This window comes from Microcaecilia unicolor, chromosome 4, assembly GCF_901765095.1.
Source record: "Microcaecilia unicolor chromosome 4, aMicUni1.1, whole genome shotgun sequence".
Taxonomy (NCBI): domain Eukaryota; kingdom Metazoa; phylum Chordata; class Amphibia; order Gymnophiona; family Siphonopidae; genus Microcaecilia; species Microcaecilia unicolor.
The window spans coordinates 25,312,824-25,332,264 of NC_044034.1; the positions used below are offsets into that span (position 1 = coordinate 25,312,824).

Sequence of the window (19,441 nt, forward strand, 5' to 3'; positions counted from 1 at the left end):
ATTTCTGTGAGTGTACATGCAGGACGTCAGACGTGCAGGAGTCAGACTCACAGAAACAGAAGCCTGCGCAGCTGCGTTGCTGAACTGCAAGGGCAGGTTTCTACATGGAATGTTGCTAGTGGAATAGCAACATTCCAACTAGAATCTCAAATAGTAGCAACAGAATCTCAATAGTAGCAATGTTCCATCTAGAATCTCCAATAGTAGCAACAGAATCTCAATAGTAGCAATGTTCCATCTAGAATCTCCAATAGTGGCAACATTCCATGTAGAATCTCAAATAGGGAAAGGGAAATGGGACTTGATATACCACCTTTCTGTGGTATTTTGCAACTACATTCAAAATGGTTTATATATATATATATATATATATACAGGCACTTATTTTGTACCAGGGGCAATGGAGGGTTAAGAGACTTGCCCACAGTCACAAGGAGCTACAGTGGGAATTGAACCCAGTTCCCCAGGATCAAAGTCCACTGCACTAACCACTAGGCTACTCCTCCACTAGGAAGAGTTAAAAAGGTGACTGATTTAAAGAAAGTTGCGCATGAGGTCAGAGAGCTGGTTAAATATTATCTCAGCTTGGGTAAGAGTGGATAAGAAATATCAAACAACCCCTGACGCAGGTGCTTTGCGCCGAAACACAACCCATGTCAAGTCAATGGTACAAAATTGATGTACAAGACGCATGTTTTGCAATTAAAGGATTTGTCCCACTTGTGAAGGCTCCTAGTACTTTTTTGCTTTTCGGCGCCTGTCCTGAAGGCACATTTCACCAGTCTGGTTTTCAACAAAGCCATGAGTTCCACTAGCATGCATTCGAGATCCAATGTATGCAAATCTCATGCATAATTATTGTAGCCATAATCATTGTGTTGGTTTTGAAATCCAGACTGATTAGGTGCAGCTTCAGAACAGGGATGGGAAACACCACTGTTTGCCTTTGACAGGTATCCAGAAACTGCTGGATGATTAGCAGGGCTGAGGTTGACATTGTACAGACATGGCATTGGCAAACAGACATGTGAACAGTCGCAAAAGCCAAAAGAAGCAAAACCATTGTCAATTGTTTTCTAGACGCTTTCTTAACATTCTAGAGGATAAAACACAGCCATGTTTCATCGAAATGGCTGTAACAGGGGTAACAGATAAAACAAGCAAGTGAAATATAATTTGAACCTCCAACGTTTCATCGCTGTCTGGCTGCCTGGGTTTGTAACATCAAATGACGTCAGCCAGCTTCCAGCATTCCATTCCCCCTCACTGCCCCATTCTCCCGTCAAAACGTAATGACGTCAGAGGGCAGAACAGTGAGAGGGAAGGGAACGCTGGAGGCAAGCTGAACTGATGTTAGGGGAAGTTACGAAAACAGACAGGCAGACAGCGATGGAATCCCGAGGTACAATTTAGGCAGCAGGGTGGCGGGAAGCGGGCGAACGCAGTAAGCAATGGCACAAGACTGAGGCGAAAGACAGCAGCCTACAACGCTACATTCCCCCTCACTGTCCCGCACTCGCAAAAAGACATTATGACGTCAGAGGGCGGAACAGTGAGGGAAGGGAAAGCTGGAGGCAAGCTGAGTTGACATTAGGCAGACACGGAACTGCGAGGTACCCAGCGGACGACACAGTACATAAATTTATATATAACAGAAAAAACAGGATATCTAAAAAAGAAAAGGATACAAACCACACAGACAGTGCAATCACTGTCACACACTCTCTCTCTCTCTCACACACACACACACACACACTCTCATGCTCTCTCTCTCACACACACACACACACACTCTCGTGCTCTCTCTCTCTCTCTCTCACACACACACACACACACACACACAGGCAAATTGCAGGATATGGATGGCATGGGAGGCAAGGAGAGGGGAGAACATAGGAGAATCGGTGCACATCATGTAGAGGCCACAATTGCTGGAGACGGAGGGGAGGGAACAGCATGGGAGAATCGCACATGGATTGCATCGGAGAGGATGAGAGCGTAGGGAAGAATTACAGCACATGGAGGGGAAGGCAGGGCACAGAGGCGAAGCAGAGGCACAGTCCAACGTACCGTACGGTAGCTCACAAACAACAATCAGAGACAAATTCCAACATGATGAACATCACATGATTAGAAAAAGAACACTAACTGCTGAGGAGCAGGCTGAAGTTAAAAGAAAAAGAGCTGAAGCACAATGAAAAAGGCGTGCAGCTCTGAGTGAAGACAAAAAGGCACATGAAAGGCAAAAAGCCACTACAAGAAAAAGGTCCAGGACACAAAAGATGACTGATGAGGAAAGTATAAGTAACTGACAAAGAAACACAGATTCAGAAAGGCACAGAATTGCTGAAATGACAGACGAACAGAGACAAACACACAGAATAAGGCACACTGCTATACAACGCAAAAGATTTGAAAAAAATGACAGAAGAGCAGCAAATAGAAAAAGGAGAACATGAAAGACAAACAAATGACAGAGAAACAAGAGACAAAACATGACAAAGACGAAAAGATTTAGGGCAGAAAAGACAGACAAGCAACGAAGAACGACTACACAAGACATAACAGATTTCAAACGCAAAACAATTGGAAATCTGAAACAAAAGAAGAAAACCCTGTGACCAGTGGCGTACCAAGGGGGGGGGGGGCGGTGGGGGCGGTCCGCCCCAGGTGCACGCCACTGGGGGGGGGTGCCGCGGCGCGCGCCTGCTACGAGAGTTCGCTAACTTCTCTCGTTCGCTGCAGCTCCCTCTGCCCCGGAACAGGTTACTTCCTGTTCCGGGGCAGAAGGAGCTGCAGCGAACGAGCAAAGTTAGTAAACTCGCAGCAGGCAAGCGCTGCGGCACCCCCCCTAGCAGCATGCAACCGGGGGGGGGGGGCACCGCCCCGGGTGTCCTCCCCCCTAGGAACGCCACTGCCAGTGACACAGCACAAAATAAAGCAAGAAGAACAGATACAGTGACAGCACAGGGCAGAACTCCAACCACAGGAACTGCAATAAGAGACTGTATCAGTGAGAAAGAAACTCAATACTATAGTTGTGGTCCAATGAACGCAGTCTGTATATTTTGCAATGCCAAACATTTTCACAATGAAACACCTTCTGACAATCTATTTACACAATGTTGTAGTAAGGGCAAAGTACAACTTCCAGGAATTAGGTACAATGAATTAATACACCAGCTTCTCTCCGGGGAACATGAATGTTCAAAGAATTTTGTACAAAACATTAGGTCCGTTAATAGCTCCTTAGCTTTTGCCTCCGTGGGAGCTAACATTGCACCACCACCCGGATATGGCCCTTATGGCCTTTTTTAAAAATGGGACAGTTAAATGGCCGTGCGCTAATATTAAAAGTAGTGCTTGGATATTTACTGCCTGAGCCCTTACTGTCACCTATTTTGCTTTGCAGTGAGGGCTCATGCGCTATTTGTGCAGTAATCAGACAGTGCGTGGCAATGTGACTGCGCTGCCGATTACCGCTGGTAACGCTCCCCCCGCGGTAGAAAATTACTTTCTACCATGGGAAACTGCATGCACAAACTTTGGAATTACCAATGGGTGCCCATGTTACCCTGGAAGTAGGGTCAATTTGGCATGAACTACCGGCGCGTTAGCCCTACCGCACCTTAGTGAAAGGGCCCCTTAGAGTATACTGTAAGATACATTCATAAGTGAAAGCCGAAAGCCATGCCCATGCTTTGGTCAGATGCTGCCCATGTGGACACCCACCTGCCAAGTACACAGAGCCGGTGGTGGGAGGCGGGGATAGTGGTTGGGAGGCGGGGATAGTGCTGGGCAGACTTATACGGTCTGTGCTAGAGCCGGTGGTGGGAGGCGGGGATAGTGGTTGGGAGGCGGAGATAGTGCTGGGCAGACTTATACGGTCTGTGCTAGAGCCGGTGGTGGGAGGCGGGGCTAGTGGTTGGGAGGCGGGGATAGTGCTGGCCAGACTTATACGGTCTGTGCCCTGAAGAGGACAGGTACAAATAAAAAGTAGCACATATGAATTTATCTTGTTGGGCAGACTGGATGGACCGTGCAGGTCTTTTTCTGCCGTCATTTACTATGTTACTGTTGTCGAATTAATGGCACTGTTTACCATAGAACAGCAGCACTCCATCCTGAAAATGACAATCAAAGACAATTTGCTCAATTATATATTCTTGATCCTGATGAAGCAGCTGTTCAGAGACTACGAATCTCAACAAATGCACACATCAACCATACATTAATGAGACAATTAAGCGATTTTATGGCACGGGAAAATCCATTTGCAGATGCATGCAAGATGCTGTAGGAAGGAGAAAACGAAACAAACAGAAGCCTGCGCGGCCGCGTTGCTGATCTGCAAGGGCAGGCTTCTACATGGAATGTTGCTAGTGGAACAGCCCACCAGTATAATGTGGCAGATCTATAATTTATATGTATAGAGTACCCTCAGATATAAACCACTGTAACTGCAGTCAATAATGCTGCTAAAAAGTGGCATAGCACTTCTTTCATTGGGTAACTCTGACAATTTTTTGGGGAGAGCAACATATGCTCATTTTTTTATGCATCCCAATCACCACAGTGCTATAAAATCACTTGTAACTTTTAAAATAGTATATACTAGGTGAAAACTGTGCACTTATCTTTTGAGTTCTTGCCTCCCAGGCAGAACTGTCTTGCCTTGTTAAAACATTTATCAGTTGCCTTTCCCTGGAACTGCCCGACTCCGCGGGGTTTCAATCTCTTTCCTCAGGGACAAGGGTTAAGGCTGCATAGATGTTATCTTCCTCCTTCTTTGTTGCTTCTTTTCTTTGTTCAAGCAATCCACAAAACAAAGAAAAGAAGCAACAAAGAAGGAGGAAGATAACATCTATGCAGCCTTAACCCTTGTCCCTGAGGAAAGAGATTGAAACCCCGCGGAGTCGGGCAGTTCCAGGGAAAGGCAACTGATAAATGTTTTAACAAGGCAAGACAGTTCTGCCTGGGAGGCAAGAACTCAAAAGATAAGTGCACAGTTTTCACCTAGTATATACTATTTTAAAAGTTACAAGTGATTTTATAGCACTGTGGTGATTGGGATGCATAAAAAAATGAGCATATGTTGCTCTCCCCAAAAAATTGTCAGAGTTACCCAATGAAAGAAGTGCTATGCCACTTTTTAGCAGCATTATTGACTGCAGTTACAGTGGTTTATATCTGAGGGAACTCTATACATATAAATTATAGATCTGCCACATTATACTGGTGTGAACTGTTTTGCTAGCACTTTCTTGAAGTTGGTGGCTAAGAGTCCTGGTTTGTGTATACAAGTGGTTGAATGTTACCAGAGACATTGATATTGTGAATACGTTTTCTGCTAGTGGAACAGCAGCATTCCATGTAGAATCTGAAATAGTAGCAACAGAATCTCAATAGTATCAACATTCCATCTAGAATCTCAAATAGGGGAAGGGAACTGGGACTTTATACACCGCCTTTCTGAGCTTTTTGCAACTGCATTCAAAGCGGTTTACATATATTCAGGTACTTATTGTGTACCAGGGGCAATGGAGGGTTAAGTGACTTGCCCAGAGTCACAAGGAGCTGCAGTGGGAATCTAACTCAGTTCCCCAGGATCAAAGTCCATTGCACTAACCACTAGGCTACTCCTTCAAAGTTGTTAAATCGCAAGAGGATTATGAAAAATTGCAAGATGTCCTTATGAGACTGGGCATCCAAATGGCAGATGATGTTTAATGTTAGCAAGTGCAAAGTGATCCATGTGGGAAAGAGGAACCCGAAATATAGCTATGTGATGCAAGGTTTCGCATTAGGAGTCACTGACCAGGAAAAGGATTTATGAGTCAGCGTTGACGATACTTTGAAACTGTCTGCACAGTGTGCTGCGGCAGCAAAGAAAGCAAAAAGAATGTTAGGTATTATTAGGAAAGGAATGGAAAATAAAAACAAGGATGTTATAATGCCTTTGTATCGCTCCATGGTGCGACCGCACCTCGAATATTGTGTGCAATTCAGGTCACCGCATCTCAAAAACGATATAGTGGAATTAGAAAAGGTACAGAGAAGGGCAACAAAAATGATAAAGGGGATGGGACGACTTCTCTATAAGGAAAGGCTGAAACGGCCAGGGCTCTTCAGCTTGGAGAAAAGATGGCTGAGGGGAGATATGATAGAGGTCCATAAAATACTAAGTGGAGTGGAACGGGTAGACGTGAATCGGTTGTTTACTCTTTCCAAAAATACTAGGAATAGGGGGCACGCGATGAAGCTACAAAGTAGTAAATTTAAAACAAATCAGAGAAAATATTTCTTCACTCCACGTGTAATTAAACTCTGGAATTTGTTGCCAGAGAATGTTGTAAAAGCAGTTAGCTTAGCCGGGTTTAAAAAAAAGGTTTGGATAGCTTCCTAAAGGAAAAGTCCATACGCCACTATTAAAATGGTCTTGGGGAAAATCCACTGCTTACTTCTGGGATAAGCAGCATAAAATGTATTGTACCGTTTTGGGATCTTGTGAGGTACTTGTGACCTAGATTCAGTGGCATAGCCACAGGTGGGCCTGGGTGGGCCGGAGCCCACCCACTTAGGGTTCAGGCCCACCCAACAGTAGCACATGTTTAGTGGCAGCTGGTAGGGATCCCAAGCTCTGCCAGCTGAAGACTTCTCCCTGATGGTAATGAAAACGCTACTCTCCAAGATACCGGCACCTGTGCATGCTCAGTTTTCAGTGCATGCCTGCTGCAGACTACCAAGGTGGAGAGAAGCATTTTCCCACCAGCTGAGATTTTTTTTTTTTTTGGGGGGGGGGGGGGGGGGAGAACATTTGGTGCCCACCCACTTCTTGCTTAGGCCCACCCAAAATCTGCTGTCTAGCTACGCCCTTGCCTAGATTGGCCACTGTTGGAAACAGGATACTGGGCTTGATGGACCTTTGGTCTGACCCAGTATGGCAACACTTATGTACATATGTCATTTTACTGTTGTTATGATGTTAACAAAATTGTAAGGTTTATGCTACAGTGTACCTGCTGTACACACCTTGGGTGAATCTCTTCATAAAGGTGGTTAATAAAGCCCAATAAATAAATAAAACTATATTAAAGTTTTGATATCCCCTTAGTAAGGCCAACACACACTGCAAAACACTACACCACATTTAGATAGCAGTTTTATTCCCTGATAGCAGGTATATTCAGTCTGCTATCCAGATAACGCCGATAGTTACCAAGTTATCAAGTCTAGGCTTAAAGCTCACCTCTTTGCTACTGCTTTTGACTCCTAACCATGACTCTCTTACTCAACACCCTCACTTATCACCCCTACCACTGCAATTTCCCCACCCCTAGCCGTCTGTCCAATTTAGATTGTAAGCTCTGTTGAGCAGGGACTGTCTTTTCATGTTGATTTGTACAGCGCTGCGTAAGTCTAGTAGCGCTATAGAAATGTTTAATAGTAGTAGTAGTAGTATGAGTCAAGTACTACTACTACTACTACTATTTAGCATTTCTATAGTGCTACAAGGCATACGCAGCGCTGCACAAACATAGAAGAAAGACAGTCCCTGCTCAAAAAGCTTACAATCTAATAGAGAGCTTACAATCTAATAGGAGAGTCAAGCCATTGTGACATCACTGATGAGGTTGGCTCTTAGGCATTGGTGGACTGAGGCATTATGACATCACAATGTCAGCTCTGGTTAAATCACCGCAGCTCCTCAGTACCTTTCCGCTCTCATCTCTCCCTACACTCCTCCCCATGAACTCCGTTCGCTGGGTAAATGTCTCCTGTCGTCCCCCTTCTCCCCCACTGCTAATTCCCGGCTCTGTTCCTTCTATCTCGCTGCTCCCTATGCCTGGAATAGACTCCCTGAGCCAGTACGTCAGGCTCAGTCTCTGGCTGTCTTCAAGTCTAGGCTTAAAGCCCACCTCTTTGCTACTGCTTTCGACTCCTAACCATGACTCTCTTACTCAACACCCTCACTTATCACCCCTACCACTGCAATTTCCCCACCCCTAGCTGTCTGTTCATCTGTCCAATTTAGATTGTAAGCTCTGTTGAGCAGGGACTGTCTTTTCATGTTCATTTGTACAGCGCTGCGTAAGTCTAGTAGTGCTAAAGAAATGTTTAATAGTAGTAGTAGTAGTTACCACTTTACTAGGATAGCAATAGTAAATGTCTGGATTTTTTTTTTGTAACCACTGTGGCCAAGATCGCAGACCACAGCAGCTGAACATTGACACGGTAACAAGCCACAGCACATAGGACCTAGACGAGATGAAAGCACCAAACCAAGAGACAGCTTGCCTGACACGGGACATACAGAGATGAGTTTGATGACAGGAACAGAGCTTTCGAGAGGAGGAACAGAGAAAAGTGAGATTAGACAGATAGAAGGGATCAGAACCCTGGCTAATTTTATATGTAAAAAAAAAAAAAAATCACATGATCTTGACTTGGCAGCAGACCGTCAGACAGCAATGCCCGTTAACGAAGGGAGGTGTGGTGTGAGAAAAGCAGGGAAGGTGATGGAGGAGACAAGCTGCAGGAATTTGCAGATGCCAGAGGCAGGGAGGTCAGCCAGAGAACTACTGCAGTAGTCAAGCTTAAGGGATGCAAAGAGCTTGCAGGAATGAATTGCAAAGCCTAAAACGTCAGCTGAAGGTTTAATATATGGTATGAGAAGCAAAAGATAAAGCAGGGTCACATGTAAGACCCAGAGTCCGTGCCAAGTCAGAACACTGAAAGGGGCTGTCAAGTCCAGGAGTGAGTATTTGTTAGGAAACAGCTCCATTATAAAAGCCAGTCAGCGGCAGAACATCCAAGGTGAAGGAGGTCCAGTAAGAGGAAGCAAAAGATAAATTACAAAAAAAAAAAAAAAAAAAAACAGGAAACTGATGAATGACTTAGGGGTCCTTTTACTAAGGTGTGGAGTGGAGGAGTGGCCTAGTGGTTAGGGTGGTGGACTTTGGTCCTGGGGAACTGAGTTCGATTCCCACTTCGGGCACAGGTAGCTCCTTGTGACTCTGGGCAAGTCACTTAACCCTCCATTGCCCCATGTAAGCTGCATTGAGCCTGCCATGAGTGGGAAAGTGCAGGATACAAATGTAACAAAAATAAAATAGATACTATTGGAGATTCTACATGGAATGTTGCTATTCCACTAGCAATGTTCCACATAGAAGGCTGCGCAGGCTTGTGAGTCTGTGCAGGATGTCAGACTCACAGAAGCAGAAGCCTGCGTGGCCACATTGGTGTGACTAGGGTTACCATATGGCTCCAGAAAAAGGAGGACGGATTGAGCCGGGTTTTACTTCCATTGCTTTCAATGGAGGTAATTGAGCCAGCCGGGTTTTACTTCCATTGCGAAAGCAATGGAAGTAAAACCCAGCTGGCTCAATCCGTCCTCCTTTTTCTGGAGCCATATGGTAACCCTAGGTGTGACTCTGGGCAAGTCACTTAACCCTCCATTGCCCCATGTAAGCCACATTGAGCCTGCCATGAGTGGGAAAGTGCAGGGTACAAATGCAAAAAAAAAAAAGTGTGCTCAAAATGGCTTGTGGTAGTGTAGGCACGGGTTTTGGGCGCACGCCAATCTGTTTTTCAATGCGTCAGTAAAAAGGACTTTTTTTTTTACATTTTTTGCCGAAAACGGACGTGTGGCAAACTCAAAATTGTTGCGCGTCCATTTGGGGTCTGCGACCTTTCCGCCAGCCATTGACCTAGCGGTAAAGTCTCAGGCGGTAACCGGGCAGTAATGACCTATGCACGCCAAATGCGACTTGGCGCGCGTCCGATACGCACGTCCAAAAATAAAAAAATTATTTTTCGGCCGCGCATATCAGACACGCGCCAAAAATGAAATTACCGCGAGAGCCACACAGTAGCCAGGCGGTAACTCCATTTTGGCGCTCGTTGGGTGCGCGCAGAGCCTTACGTGGCTTAGTAAAAGGGACCCTCAATGACTTTCACACTTCAAAGAAAGACATATAGAGGTGTAACCGAGTGGGAAGTATAACCCTTGCCACCTTAATGGGCAGACTGGATGGACCAGGCTGGTTTTTATCTGCCGTAAACTTATTATGTTACTATGAAATCAAATATCCACCATCTCCTCACAACCATCAGGCTAATTCAGATGAGGAATGCTGCAATAAATTCCTTTAAATGTGATTTAAAAAAAAATCTGTTTCTTGATCTAACCCAGATGGGGTTCAGGCATTTAAATTATCTAGCCAAAACGAGTCTCTTGTACGTGTTTTTAATCTAGCACCTCTCCTAGACAGACCTTATCAAGACCAAGGAAGCAAAGAATTTTCAGTGTGATGTCAAATTTATATCTTGTCATCCATAAGATGGGAGCCCAACCATCCAAACCATTTAAATTTGTTCACAACAATGAAGGACTTATCACACTCTAACCATCCCTGAAATGTCTGTACTTTCAGGATACAAGAAAACAAACAATAAAAAGGTATCATTATATATAAGTGTTAAAATATGAGTAACCTGCAACCTCTGTACTGAGGCCAGTGGCTTAGCTACGTGGGGCCTGGGGGGGCTGGGCCCCCGTAGATTTGGCCCTGGGCCCCCTGACGATGACCCGCCCGACCTCCCCCTCCTGCCGCCAACCCGCCGTCGGCTGCCTTTGCTGGCGGGGGACCCCAACCCCCGGCAGCCGAGGTCCTTCTCGCAAAAGGCTTCCTTCTGTTTCTGACGTCCTGCACATACAACGTGCAGGACGTCAGTCTCACAGAAGGAAGCCTTTTGCGAGAAGAAGAGGACCTCGGATGGTGGGGGTTGGGGTCCCCCGCCAGCAAAGGTAGGCGATGGCGGATTGGTGGCGGGGGGGGGGGGGGGGTCGGCGCCACCGGGGGAGGGGCTAAAATGTGCCCCCTCACCTCGGGCTCTGGACCCCCCTCCCGCTGAAGTCTGGCTACGCTCCTGATGAGGCCCTGATGATCAAATACCCTGCCCTGTTCCGAACAGCGCTGGAAAATTAGTGCCGGAGCAGCGAGGGGGTTTCAAGCCCTCATGCTCAAAACTAATAGCATACAAACTCATGCATGCTATTAGTCTTGATCATGGGGGTAAGTCTGCGGGAGGACTGTGCCTGGGCATGTGCCCAAGGCACAATCCTCCCACAGCAGTTGTGTGACAGGTCCGGACTCTCAAAAAAATAGCCCAGACCTGTCAAACAGGAGGATTGGAGGAGCAGCCTAGTGGATAGTGCAACTCTTAACCCTCTTATTGTCACAGGTACAAATAAGTACCTGTATATATTATTCCTGGCAACCTGGGTTCGATTACCTCTGCAGCTCCTTATGACCTTGGACAAGTCACTTAACCTTCCACTGGGTACAAAAACTTAGACTGTGAGCCCTCTAGGGACAAGGAAAGTATCTGCATTCTGCATATAATGTACAGTGCTGCGTACATCTAGTAGCGCTACAGAAATGATTAGTAGTAGAGGTCTCCGCACCCCTCACCCACCGCCCCAAGACAGGCCCAGTGGCCTTCTCCCTCCTCCCCAGACACAGGGGGCTCTCTGACCCCGCCCCCCCAACACAAGGTCACAAGGGGCTGTGGTCTGGTGGACTTCTAGTCCCCTAACTCCCCGACATTAAAAAAAAAAAACCTCCCTGGTGGCTGAGTGGGCAACATACCCTCACTTGCCCTGGTGATCTAGCTGCCCCCTCCCCATACTTTGTGATGATGAGGAGGGAGTAGCACTTCCTCCTCCTTCCAGCACTGCCTCCAAAATGGCAGCACCCCCTGTGGGCGCTGTAGACCTCTCTGATCATATGAGCAAAGGTACATGGGGGTGCTAGTGCAGTGCTTGTGGCCTCTGGCACCTGTATTTACCTTTGACCATCGGGGCCCAAGTGCCAGGCATCAACAGCTGGCAATATTTTTTTTTTAATCATTTACCCTTCAAGCCATTACCTTTCCTTTATTTTTAATTTTCAATGCAATGAACGATGTGCTTTTCTCTCAGTTTGGGTCAAACGCAACAACCCATGTCAATGAACACCTATCCACTCAGCACAGTTGCTTATCTGAGACAGTCAAATACTGCCACCAGGAGTGGGAACACACCAGGGGCGTAGCCAGACTTCGGCGGGAGGGGGGTCCAGAGCCCGAGGTGAGGGGGCACATTTTAGTCCCCCCCCCCCCCGGCGCCACCGACCTCCCCAACATTGCCGACTCCCCCAGGCCACCGCTACCACCACCACCACCAACTTTGACTCCCCTCCCCGCCAACGACCCTCTCGACCCCCCCTCCCGCCGCCAACCCTCCCCCGAAACTGCCGTCGCCTACCTTTGCTGGCGGGGGACCCCAACCCCCGCCAGCCGAGGTCCTCATCTTCCAGCGCAAGGCTTTGTTCAGTTTCTGAGTCTGACGTCCTGCATGTTCTTGCGCCAGAAGAGGAGGACCTCGGCTGGCAGGGGTTGGGGCCCCCAGCCAGCAAAGGTAGGCAACGGCAGGTTGATGGCGGGATGGGGGGGGGGGTCAAGAGGGTTGTCGGCAAGGGGGTCCAGGGCCAAATCTACGGGGGCCCAGGCCCCCGTGGCCCCACGTAGACTACGCCACTGGAACACACCACGTGCCGCTATGGGTGTTTCAGCACAATACAAGGCATTCATTGAGATGTGTTATGCGTGGTTATAGATGTAACCGTTTTGAACTAAGTCATTAATGGCCCATTTTGGAGATAATTCTATAACGTTTGCACCATAAATTAGGTGCCCGAAGGAGGCCTATTGAAAACCTTTACGGAATAGTGTAACCCAGCAGTGGCATAGCTATGTGGGGCCAAGGGGGACCTGGGCCCCCCGTAGATTTAGCCCTGGACCCCCCTGCCAATGACCCACCCAACCTCCCCTCCTGCCGCCAACCCGCCGTTGCCTGCCTTTGCTAGCGGGGGACCCCAACCTCTGCCAGCCAAGGTCCTCTTCTTCTCATAAAAGGCTTCCTTCTGTTTCTGACGTCCTGCACGTAACGTTGGGGTCCCCCACCAGCAAAGGTAGGTGACGGCAGGTTGGCGGCGGGGGGGGGGGGGGGTCGAGAGGGTCATTGGCAGGGGGGGCAAAGTTGTTGTTGGTGGCGGTAGCGGCGGCAGCGGGGTCGGCAATCGCAGGGGGGGGGTCAGCGGCACTGGGGGGAGGCTAAAATGTGCCCCCTCATCTCTGGCTCTGGACCCCCCTCCCGCCAAAGTCTGGCTACGCCCCTGTAACCCAGTATATAAGCGCATATGATGTTAGATGAAAGCACTTGCTCTAGCCACAGAGCTGGTGTAAATGTTCAACCTAAATGCTGGAGATATACATAAGTACTGCCGTACTGGGAAAGACCAAAGGTCCATCAAGCCCAGCATCCTGTTTCCAACAGTGGCCAATCCAGGTCACAAGTACCCAATAGTAGCAACATACCACGTAGAACCCCAAATAATAGCAAGATTCTAGAATTCTAAAGAATAGCAAGATTCCATGCAGAATTTCAAAGTGTAGCAACATTCCATGTGGAACCCCAAAGAGTAGCAAGATTCCATTCAGAATCCCAAGCACATAACTGTTGCCACACTGGGACAGACCAAAGGTCCATCAAGCCCAGCATCCTGTTTCCAACAGTGGCCAATTCATGTCACAAATACCTGGCAAGATCCCAAAAAAGTACAAAACATTTTATACTGCTTATCCCAGAAATAGTGGATTTTTCCCCAAGTCCATTTAATAACGGTCTATGGACATTTCCTTTAGGAAGCCGTCCAAACCTTTTTTAAACTCCGCTAAGCTAACCGCCTTTACCACATTCTCTGGCAATGAATTCCAGAGTTTAATTACACGTTGAATGAAGAAACTTTTTCTCCGATTCGTTTTAAATTTACTACATTGTAGCTTCATCACATGCCCCCTAGTCCTAGTATTTTTGGAAAGCCTGAACAGATGCTTCACATCTACCCGTTCAACTCCACTCATTATAAAACTTCTAGAATAATGGAAGTGAGGCTTGTTTATGTTCCACCTATGCATAGGCTCTTCTGTAAAATATGTGCTATGTAACATATGTGTATTTACAGAATACTTGTTAGGCAATTTTTAGCATATACCCAACTATATCATTATTCTAAATATTTACACATGTAACCTGTGCATAAATGTTAGCACCTACTTTTTAAAATTATTTCCTCTGTGCCAAACACCAGTGCTATCGAGCAATACAAACTGTAAGACATACTAACTTGCCTTGCTGGGTCAGACCAAGGTCCATCAAGCCCAATATCCTGTTTCCAACAATGGGCAGCCTAGGTCACAAATACATAGTAGGATCCCAAGAAGAAGACAGAATCCCCACTGCTTATTCCAAGCATAAGAGCCAACTTTTCAAAACGACTGGGGATGCTCAATTCGGCACAAATTACCAAGTCCATATGAAGGAAATTAAAGCATGGTGGGTTGTGAACACAACTGGCCAGGCTGTCTTCAAATGTAGAGCATAGCAGGTGGCGCACACACTGGGAGGTCATGGGTCAAAGAAATGCTAGGGGTAGAACTGCAAGTCCCACCAGTCTCTCTTCCTCCCCAACCCCCGGCCCATCTACACCACACTCACACTATGCCTTCCAGTCCACCCTGGTCTATATACAACCCATATTCTCCCCTTCCCAGATAGTCCTCAGTAGTCCCTACGTAGTAGCCTGTGCACACCATACACTTCCTTTTCTTTCAGACCATCCCCACTTCTTTCTCACTCCCTCTCTGCCTTAATGTCTACTTCCTCCTCTCTTCATCTTATTCTGTTTTTCCCCTCACTTCTTTCTCCCGATGCAGTTTGATTTTCGTTTTGGGGTAGGATGTTTAACCACTCCCCCCACATACCTACTCCACTCCCCCATTTTGTACTTCTCTGCTTCCTCTTGACCTGACCTGCCTTGACCGCTACTAATTCCTTCCCCTCATTAGGTTCCCTCTCACTTTACCTTGGTCAGTACCCCTCCCCTGAAGGCTAGGCTCACTCATCCCTCATACCTCCTAAGCAGATTCATCGCACATTTTAATTTTTTTTTATCCCAACCCTTCCTGGCAAGAATCATATTCCTACTCCCCCTTGCCAGAGCCCCAGACACCACTCATATCTAGAACTCACAGACAAATACAATAGCAATTCCACGATTTTTTTTCATAAGGGAGGTACTCCAAATCCTTTACCATTTTGACCTCCCTTCTCTTCATTTTTTTCTTTTTGGAGACGTAGAGACCAGAATTGCACACAGTACTCAAGGTGAGGCCCCATCATTGAGTGATATAGAGATATAGAAAGCTTCTCCTATATAAGCACACAACTATGGAACGCAATACCAAACGCCGTGAGAACAACATATGACCACCTGAACGTTCGGAAACTACTAAAAACTACTTTGTTCAATAAGGCATACCCCAATGATCCAACTTAAAATGCCTTAACCCAGCAGCACAACAAAACCAAAGCTCATACTGGACATAACTTAACTCTTCCTCCGTACGATTCCCCAATGTGTCTCTCACATATGAACTCTACTTCACCACAACCTCACTCTATTTGTTCAAACCGGTATTGGCGATCGCCTCTACAGTACCATGTAAGCCACATTGAGCCTGCAAATCGGTGGGAAAATGAAACAAATAAATAAAATAAATAAATATTTGGATTTCTTGAAAATCAGTCTTGCTGTCGTATTTTTGACTGTTTACAGCAACTTTACTGTGTTTTCCTTGCACCCTACATATGCTGCATTGCAGTAGTCTAGTTGCAATAGTATTGTTGATTGGACCAGTATCTGGAAAGATTATCTATGGAAATAGTCTATTATTCTCGGTTTCCATAGTTGTTGAATTCTCCATTGCTTTCTTAATAATTCAGGCAGCACGTGAGAATCACTGTTGCTGCCGGGGACCTCAAGGGGTAAAGCTCTAGAGTCTCAGCAACATTTAGGGCCTCTTATCAAATCAAGCTAAGAGTTCCTGGTGCGGTAATGCTAACAAAAGCCCATTCCCTTTGAATGGGCTTCATTGGCATTGCCGTGCAGGAACAACTAGTGTGGCTTGATAAGAGGCCCTTAGAAAGCAAAACATGCAGATCTTTCAAAATGTATACCCCGGATGCACCACTAGAAGACCTCACTGCGAGGGGGTTTATAGAACACTGCCCCTCACCCTTAGGAAAATCCCTCTGTAACTAGCCTGGGCCACCTTAAGAGCACTGATCCCACCCCAGGAGGAAGTGAGCCAGGAGGGGGCAGAGTCAGTCCCTGGGGAGTTTAAAAGATAGGGCCAGGCTGAGGTTAAGGAGGAGGTCCAGGGAACGAAGAACTGAAGCCCAAGTCTATGCCTCTACTGAATGTATTTAGTTGCTGTGACCTGGCTGAAGTAAGGCAACCTTGTTTCTTGTTAAGATTTGCAAGCCTTGCTGAGTCTGGCTGGCATGTGCAGAAAACAGAGCATGAGCAAAGGCCGGTATCATCGAGAGTACTGTTTTCATTACTATCAAGGGGAAGTCTTCAGCTGGCTGAGCTTGGGATCCCCACCAGCTACCACCAAATGTGGGCTACTGTTGGGTGGGCCTGAGCCCTAAGTTGGTGGGCCCTGGCCCACCCAGGCCCACCTGTGGCTACGCCACTGCAACCCACAACACTTGCCCAAGGTCTCACACTCACTCATTGGGACATTGAACCTCACTGTTTGGGATAGTCCACCCCTGGCACCTCTGATTTACATGCAAAAAAATACCTCTTATAAAAGCAGGTGAAACTTAAAAATGCCTGCAGTGATCTATATCCTTTATAAAGCATTCTAGTATTGTTCTATTTTCCAATCACTGTCCAGACTACTCCAGTCTCGGAATTCTTACTGAGATTACAGAATGTATACATGGATAGTTAAGTTGAGAAAAGTCCAGAAGTCCAAAGAAGACCAATCAAAACAGGGAAGTTCAGAGTTCTAACCACACCTCTAAATGCAATAAATTTGTTTTGTTTACCTGTCTTGTGTCCCAGGGGACCCCAGTTTTTCGTTCTTCATGCAGTAATCAGGGGAGCTCTGAAGGTACACCAACTCCGTCTCTTGGACTGGCCTTATGTCGATATCCTTTGGCACCAGTTGCTTACGTGTGCCCATGGGCCGGTGGACCACTTTTGTGGCTGTGAGGTATCTGATTTTCAAATCTAGTGCAATGTCCCTCAATTCTTGAAGACCCCGCCAGCATGTCCTAATAGAACAGGAACCAGAAACTCCGTGACACTTACACTTCATTTCAAGAGAGGCCTTTAGGATCTAAAGAAAAACAAACAATAGAAAATATGATGCACAAGTGCCAGTACCTCAAATGCAATGCATCATTTCAGTTAAGTCTATTTTTAACAAAATATTGACAACAGATTGCACATCTGCGGCTGATTACAGCTTTAGGAGCACTCACAAGAGCTCGGAGCTCCCTCCTACCCTCTAGCACTGTCGTTCTCAACCCAGCCCTTGGGGCACACCTAGTTCCATCAGGTTTTCAAGATATCCACAATGAATATTCATGAGTTAGATTTGCATGCAGTTGAGGCAGTGAATGCAAATCTCTCTCATGCATATTCATTGTAGATATCCTGAAAACCCAATAGGACTAGGTGTGCCCTGGGGACTGAGTTGGGAATTGCTGCTTTAGAACTACAGTTAAACTGGATTCTGGCACCCTTTGATGGCACACCCAAAACATCCATGTAGGAGAATTTTCAAAGTCCTTTTAGCTGCCTTTGGTCTCTCGTTTGCCTAGTCAGTGCTGCCCCACCTCCTCCACATTTCTTCAGATCGTTGAATGCCATCTGTAGTTACTGCATATGGGAAAGATTTAGTTTCACAGAAACATGATGGCAGATAAAGGCCAAATGGCCCATCCAGTCTGCCCATCCTCTGTAACCCCTAACTCTTCCCTTTTCCTAAGCGATCCCACATGCTTATCCCATGCCTTCTTAAATTCTGACACAGTGCTCGACTCCACAACCTCCACCGGGAGGCCATTCCACGCTTCCACCACCCCTTCTGTGAAATAATATTTTCTTAGATTGCTCCTAAGCCTATTCTCTCAACTTCATCATATGCCCCCTCGTTCTAGAGTTTTCCTTCATCTGAAACAGGCTCACTTCTTCTACATTAATGCCCTTGAGATATCTAAACGTCTCTATCATATCTCCTCTCTTCCAGCGTATGCATGTTGAGGTTCATAAGCCTGTCCCTAAACAGAACAACAAGGGATTAAAATTTAAAAGCATCCTCTAAAAAGGTAGAGGGAAGGCTGGATTGAATAGGGCCAGGGATGAACATGGCTCAGGAAGCCTAACTAGCTGGGGCTCTACACCATTCACCTTGCAATCTGCTTGTGCACTACAGGAAAGAGGCCCCTGGCACTTCCAGACTATACCTAATTTAAGAAGCAAAGCTCAACAAATGGAACTGTAAAAACACTATATAAAACGGTTGAATAAATGGATGAGATGGCTGGGGTCTGTAGCGGCTGGAGCACAGAGCGATGAACCTGGGCACCTTTGTTTGATTTGTCTGTGCACTATTCATTACGTGACCTCGGGTGGGCGAGTGGGCAGTAACCTTGTGTACTCTTCATGTATGCTGGTTCTTTATAAATAGCTAGAATATTAGTAAGGGCCCTGTTTCTGAGGCTTCCCCATTCACTCACCCCAGTCCTCCCCATCTATATCAATAATATTAGAACGAGAGGACATGAAATGAGATTGAAGGGGGGCAGACTCAAGAAAAATGTCAGGAAGTATTTTTTTCACGGAGAGAGTGGTGGATGCTTGAAATGCCCTCCCGCGGGAGGTGGTGGAGATGAAAACAGTAACGGAATTCAAACATGCGTGGGATAAACATAAAGGAATCCTGTTCAGAAGGAATGGATCCTCAGGAGCATAACAGAGATTGGGTGGCAGAGCCGGTGGTGGGAGGCGGGGCAGGTGGTTGGGAGGCGGGGATAGTGCTGGGCAGACTTATACGGTCTGTGCCAGAGCTGGTGGTGGGAGGCGGGGCTGGTGGTTGGGAGGCGGGAATAGTGCTGGGCAGACTTGTACAGTCTGTGCCCTGAAAAAGGACAGTTACAAATCAAGATAAGGTATACACAAAAAGTAGCACACGTGAAATTATCTTGTTGGGCAGACTGGATGGAGGACCGTGCAGGTCTTTTTCTGCTATCATCTACTATGATACTATGTTATAGGGAAAAGTTTTGTAATTCAAGCCCTAAAGACTGGGGGAAGCATGACCTCCAGAATGATTAAATAGTGAATCTACAATGACAACTAAAATGTTACAGGGAAAAAAAAAAAAAAAAAAAAAAAGACTTAAATAACCAAGAATTAAGGATGACTATGATGTTACCATACAATTGCATTTTACATAACTAGATTTTCCTCTC

At 46.5% G+C, this 19,441-nt stretch overlaps 1 protein-coding gene across 6 annotated transcripts in view; it reads right to left on the reverse strand.

Annotated features, from left to right (window-relative positions):
- The window catches only part of WNT11 (Wnt family member 11), a 171,608-nt gene that overhangs the window by 91,822 nt on the left and 60,345 nt on the right, over positions 1-19,441 (reverse strand). For all 6 annotated transcript variants that reach the window (XM_030199334.1, XM_030199329.1, XM_030199331.1 and 3 more), the window contains one exon: positions 17,009-17,301. In XM_030199334.1, coding sequence (XP_030055194.1) covers positions 17,009-17,301 — 293 coding nt within the window. The remainder of the gene's footprint in view (positions 1-17,008; positions 17,302-19,441) is intronic.